Source organism: Leptidea sinapis, chromosome 29 (genome assembly GCF_905404315.1).
Source record: "Leptidea sinapis chromosome 29, ilLepSina1.1, whole genome shotgun sequence".
In the NCBI taxonomy this organism is placed as follows: domain Eukaryota; kingdom Metazoa; phylum Arthropoda; class Insecta; order Lepidoptera; family Pieridae; genus Leptidea; species Leptidea sinapis.
The window spans coordinates 6628604-6634411 of NC_066293.1; the positions used below are offsets into that span (position 1 = coordinate 6628604).

Below are 5808 nucleotides of genomic sequence, written 5' to 3' on the forward strand. Positions count from 1 at the left end.
ACAATCTGAATATTTGTATTTTCATCCAGTATTTTCTTGGAATTGACTTTTTTTGAACTTTTTTAATTTTATTCGTAAGTAGTAGAGCACAACAAGTTCTTCGTCGGCGTCCATCTCGCGAGTTCGCTACGTATTGAATGGCGCGAAACTACGACTTATACGACTCACGACGCAGTGTGAACAGGTACATCAGACTTTCGACTTTTAGTAATATGCGACTTAAGGCCTGGACACACCTGTCATACAGCCTTCCGATCCGACTACGGTCATACAGCGGGACGACTGTATGATATGGGAATAAACAATGGTTTGGAATGCAGTAGGTCTCACCTGTCCGACACGCGACCCGTCCTACTCCCACCCGTCTCCGATTCCGGTATCCCGTCATGCTCCGACATTGCAGACCATTCGTTTACTTGATGCGGGAAGGTTGTCGGTGGCAGTTTTTGTGTTAAATTCAGTGAAATGGCGGGTATAAAAGCGGAGGAGCTTATTGAAACTGTCCGAATGTTTCCAGCTCTCTATGATCAGGCACAAGAGCAATATAGAAACTCGGAGTACAAGGACATTATGTGGAAAAAAGTTGCGAAGAAACTAAATGTAAAAGGTAAAAACATTTGTATATTTGTTGTTAAGTTGTTGTGTTTTAAACTAAGCTATTAAAATCTTGTCATAATAACAATATTTAAATCCACTTCCACATCTAGGGAAGGGGTTTCCTGTTGGAATTGTGAATTAAAATAAATAAATTAATTAATTCCGAAAATATTCAAGGGATTTATTCGTTAGGAATATACCGGGTGTTTCAAAAGTCAGTTTACCGAGTTAAAACATAAAAATGTTAACAATGACCTTCACAGTTGATTTTATCATTGCTCAAAAACAGGTTGAGCAACATTAGTTACGAAAGCATTGTGTTTATTAAATCAGTTTACCTCAATTAGTTTGGTAAACTGACCTTTGAAACACCCGGTATTTATTCTTATCTATAGTAATTGACGAACGTAAGTGAGTCTATGATTAGAGAGTAGACTCGATCTGCATTTGGATTTTCTGTCTGTCTGTCTGTCTGTCCGTATGTCTGTCACGCGATACCGGCCGCAATTTTGAAGATAGCGGCTTGAAATTTGGCAAATTTTTGCTATCTTTTGTACTTGTATTATTTCAATTTGTTTTGCTATTTTGCATTATAATTAATTCAACACATTGATTTTGTGCAAGTAAGTTTTAAACATATTCTTTATTGTACACAGGTTCTCACAAATTTTCAAATTTTTTAAAATATAAAACCATAATGTTTAGTTGTAAGTAACACAAGAAGAGCTATAAAATACTCATAGTTTCGAACAGTTCCAAGGAAGAACAACTAACTTATTAACCTATGAAACACTACCCTCTTCAGAGTTGAAGAATTGCTTAAACTGCTCTCTTACATTGAATGCTTCACGATTTTCCCCTCCTCAGCGACGAGGAAAATCCTGAAGACGAGATTTCTCCACTGGAGTTGTGTCTGTATTGTCACTTACTTCTGGCACTTTGTAGTCTTCGTTAATTCTAATGAAGTTATGTATGATACATGCTGCAAGAACTACCCTTGTTATGTTGTCAGGATTTCCTTGGAGAGGCCTCATGAACATTCGAAATTTTTGCACCATAATGCCAAAGACATTTTCTGACATTCTTCGAGCTCTGCTCAATCTGTAGTTGAAAATTCTTTGCTCGTTAGACAAGTTCTTTCCAGGAAATGGCCTCATGATATTTTTTGTGAGGGGGAAAGCTTCATCGGCAACTATAACCATGGGAAGTTCCATGTTTGTTCCTGGGAGGCCTTTTTTGTCTGGGATGTTAAGTTGGTTTCGAGATAGTTTTCTACCTAAATTGGAATTCGCCAAAACACCACCATCAGAGTTTCTTCCGTAGCTTCCCACGTCTACAAAAATAAAATTGTAACGAGCATCAACTAGCGCTAAAAGAACAATGGAGTATGTTTTCTTGTAGTTCCAATAGAGGCTTCCTGATGCTTTTGGAGCTTGTATTGTCACATGTTTTCCATCCAAAGCACCAATGCAATTGGGAAACTGCCACCTTTCCCAAAATTCGATTGCTATTTCATTCCACCTGTCCTCTGTCGGAGCTGGCATTACTTCGTTTAAAAGTACTTCAATTACAACTCTGCTTGTACGATGAACAATGGAACCAACTGTACTTCTTCCCATTCTGTAAGTGAATGAGATGGTCTTGAAAGAATCTCCAGTAGCAAGAAACCTGTAACAAACAACTTATACTAATACACATACAAACTATATTTAATCAATAATTATTAATAATTTAATAAGGTTTTTTATTTTCCTGCTATGATGCTATCTAATTATAATAGTTTTAATTATACATTTTTGATTCTTTAGGTCAAGAGGAGGAATGTAAAAAGAAGTGGAACGGAATTCGTGACAGTCTGCGAAGAGCGAGACAAAAACGGAAAACCAAATCTGGACAGGCGGCTATATCTTCAAATAAATACAAATTTGAGACCATTCTTGAATTTCTGATTCCTCACCTCGCCGAGCGGAAAGGTATAGGTAACGTTCCTGATGAAGCGGAAGAAAATAATGAAACCCAACCCACTGATGACCCCCAAATGCAGAACCTAAACAATGATATAAATGCAGATATAAATGAGTATGTCTCTGATGGGACTGCAGAATCCGAGTCGTTGCTACCACCTAGAACTCCATCAGCTAGTCGAGTTTCTATCGACAACAGGACTCCATCTGCAAAACGCAAAAGAAAGCTCCCACATACCGAAATGAAACCTGGAGAATCTGCATCATCTCAGCTAATGGCATATTTATTGGCTGAGAAAGAAGCTGAGAAGAAAAAAAAACCTAGTGACAATGACGAACAGCATCCCGTTGATGTATTTTTGTCTGGAATTGCTGCATCTCTGAAATCACTGGATCCTCTGCGCTTACATTCTGCCAAAGGGAAGATCTTTAATATTGTTCAAGAGTATGAACTAGAGCAGCTTCGTGAAAATAACAACCGAAAAACTGCTATGGTTGTTACAAGGAATGTGTCCTCTGACACAACATCTTTCACACTGTCAGAAGAAGAAGGATCGTGTTTAGATGGACATCTTTCGAGTGGTGTACCACAAACATCATCATCTCCTGCTGTCAATGCTGACACGTACACCAACGTAACATTTTTTCAACTTTAATAAATCTATGTTTTGATGTAACTATGTAATTACATATTAATAAATTCTCTTTTGAAAAATTCCTTGTGTCTACTATGCTCTAATTCCAGTAAAAAGCAGTAATGTATTGTCCCTGTACCAATGATTCTTGCTTTGCCGCAATATAGTTCTTTGTTGATTTAAAGGAAAAAGCACTTTCAAAAAAGTAAAATACACTTAGGTGTGAAGGGGATTAGCAAGCATTTTACATCCCTATAGTTTATAGTTTGTTACGGCTGAACCATTTTTTATGAAGATTTACTCACACACTATGATTGTAATTAATTTTATTTTATGACAATATCTTGATGTAAAATGGCCACTATCTTAAAAAGGCTTGAATAATTTTAATAACAATTTATTATAACTACGTTTAATATTTTACCTAATTTTTAAGTGTCATGTCAATATCTTAAACAGAGTCAGAGATAGGCTTGTTAACAGATTTTAAGTGACCGGCATTTATAAACGGATGATTCGACAACTATGTAAATTACAAAGTATCTTACCTTAAAAATGTAGCCAAACGGTGTCTAGGAGTGATAGTTTTTCTAAAATACGTGTCTTGCATGGCTAATCTTTCTTGGAGTTTAAGTTCCAACCGATTGAATGTATCCATCGGCATTCTAAAATAATGACAAAATTTTGTTTCGTCGTCCAACAGGTGAGGTAAAAGTGTGGCAAACTCTCCTTCTTTGTCTCGTGTTTTCCACGCATCATGAACCCAATATTTACGTTTTCCACTACTCTTCATCGAAGACTTCGCATTAAGTCGATCTTCTTCATCTAAACAAATAGCCACAATAGCTAAATCACGATTGCTAAAATGTTTCAACATTCGCGGAATATATTCGCAACCGTTTCAACTGGCGATTTCGAGTAGACTGAGTGTCAAATCTGAAAAGAGCAGGAAGTGGGCATGACATGTGTGCTCACCCCTTTCCGATCCCGCACCGATCAGATTCTTTAAGCAATATCGGACCGGAGTCGGATCGGAAGGCTGCATGACAGGTGTGTCCAGGCCTTTATGACTAGTGTGAACGGGCTGTTAGGACTTTTGGCGAGAACCTGAATTGGCGCGGTTTACAAAAAAAATTAAATTTCAATTTTATATTAATAATTCAAGTATTTCTCATTGTTTTACTATTAAAAATAATTAATAATATAGTGAGTGGCTGCTGAGATGGAGGGAAATTATTAAAAGAATGTAATAAACCTAATGAAATCTGCTGCGTAAATTTCAGTGGATCTCATTTAGCAATCTCTAAACTATGTCCAATTAAAATTAAGAAAATTATAAAAAAAAAAGTAACATATTCAAGTGCTATATCTAAGAATTTAAATACAAGAAAAGAAATAGATTTTACGCAAGCGAAAAATAATGCTACTTGCTTCGTATTTGTATAGAAAAAATACAGAATAATTCATCAGATATGATTTTTTACTGTACACCGTGATTTATGCCTAATAAAGTTCATTGATTTTATAAAATTTAATTTTATATTGATTATTATATATAGCTACATTGATGATATCAATTATTTGTACATAAAATAATAAAAACATACAGACATAACAAACAAAACCGAAATGTATTTACAGTAAGGGTCGTAAGTAATTTTTACAATATTACTAACGACGGCTCCCAAAAAGTTTTAGTTTACAATTATTCGTTTTTGTATCTTATATTATGAATGCCGTTTTGTTGGGAGTTTATTACAATAAGATAATGGGAGAACAAGATAATGATCCATTAATTCTTCTGCAGTTAGCAAGGGATATACTGAATAAACTCCTATGTAAGCAAATAGCACTCACTGTCTACGTCCGCTTCCTACCGTAAAATTTGTTTTTGTAGTTTGATAGTGCCGCTGCTTGTATACGCACTTGTTTATTAAAAATTATTCCATTTCGTATTACATTCACTGTAACAACGCCTATTTTACATTATCTTCAAAAATATTCTACCTCGATCATCCCACAACAGATACAATCAATATTTTGTCATTTCTGTACATTAACCTATGTCCCGCACTCGAGACTCGAGTCGCGTTGCGGCGTGCTTAGGGCGCGTTCCCACCGTGTCGTGACGACAGATAATCGTGTAGTTTTAAGTGTCGTGGCTTATATGTTTAAATGGAGGTGTTCACATTTAGAACGACACAATTTACTGTCGTCTACGACAGTTTTTGCAGTGACGACACTTTGTCGTGACAGTGGGAACGGCAAGCACGACAGTCGTAAAACGATAAAAAAATCGTGGACGGCAACTCTATGTAGACCACGTGTTTTCCCTTCCCTCTCGCACCCGCGCGCCCCTCGCGTCTGTACTTGGTTTACCTTGTGCGTGTTAGAACTTGTCAGACTCCTGCGCATGGTGGACGTATAACAATGGCTAATAATATAACACCGGAAGTTTTAATTCCACTTGTTGAACAAAGGGCTGTCCTTTGGGACAAAACTTTAGACATTTATAAAGACAAAGGTTTGAAATTAGCCGCGTGGAGAGAAATTTGTTGCGTTTTTGAACCTAATTTTGACAAGTTGGAGGAAAAGGAAAGAAAAGATTTCGG

General features: G+C 36.5%; 2 protein-coding genes across 2 annotated transcripts; one reads left to right on the top strand and one right to left on the bottom strand.

Moving 5' to 3' along the window:
* Nucleotides 1-221: 221 nt before the first annotated feature.
* On the top strand, nucleotides 222-3546 carry LOC126973484 (uncharacterized). The gene is made up of 2 exons (XM_050820812.1): nucleotides 222-607; nucleotides 2406-3546. The coding sequence occupies exons 1-2, from the start codon at nucleotides 466-468 to the stop codon at nucleotides 3215-3217; spliced, it is 954 nt and encodes a 317-aa protein (XP_050676769.1). The 5' UTR covers nucleotides 222-465; the 3' UTR covers nucleotides 3218-3546.
* Nucleotides 942-4388, bottom strand: LOC126973478 (uncharacterized). Its single transcript, XM_050820804.1, has 2 exons — nucleotides 3745-4388; nucleotides 942-2265 (listed from the first exon to the last, which is right to left on the bottom strand). Exons 1-2 carry the CDS (start codon nucleotides 4071-4073, stop codon nucleotides 1461-1463), a joined length of 1134 nt encoding a protein of 377 aa, XP_050676761.1. The 5' UTR covers nucleotides 4074-4388; the 3' UTR covers nucleotides 942-1460.
* Between the last annotated feature and the right edge of the window lie 1420 nt (nucleotides 4389-5808).

What these genes read in the sequence shown, in the direction of transcription:
- LOC126973478 (XM_050820804.1), bottom strand. Translation starts at nt 4,073, where the DNA reads ATGTTGAAACATTTTAGCAATCGTGATTTAGCTATTGTGGCTATTTGT. An exon ending in CGTTTGGCTACATTTTTAAG is followed by an intron (nt 2,266 to 3,744) that starts GTAAGATACTTT and finishes TGTTTGTTACAG; the next exon opens with GTTTCTTGCTACTGGAGATT.
- LOC126973484 (XM_050820812.1), top strand. Translation starts at nt 466, where the DNA reads ATGGCGGGTATAAAAGCGGAGGAGCTTATTGAAACTGTCCGAATGTTT. An exon ending in GAAGAAACTAAATGTAAAAG is followed by an intron (nt 608 to 2,405) that starts GTAAAAACATTT and finishes TTGATTCTTTAG; the next exon opens with GTCAAGAGGAGGAATGTAAA.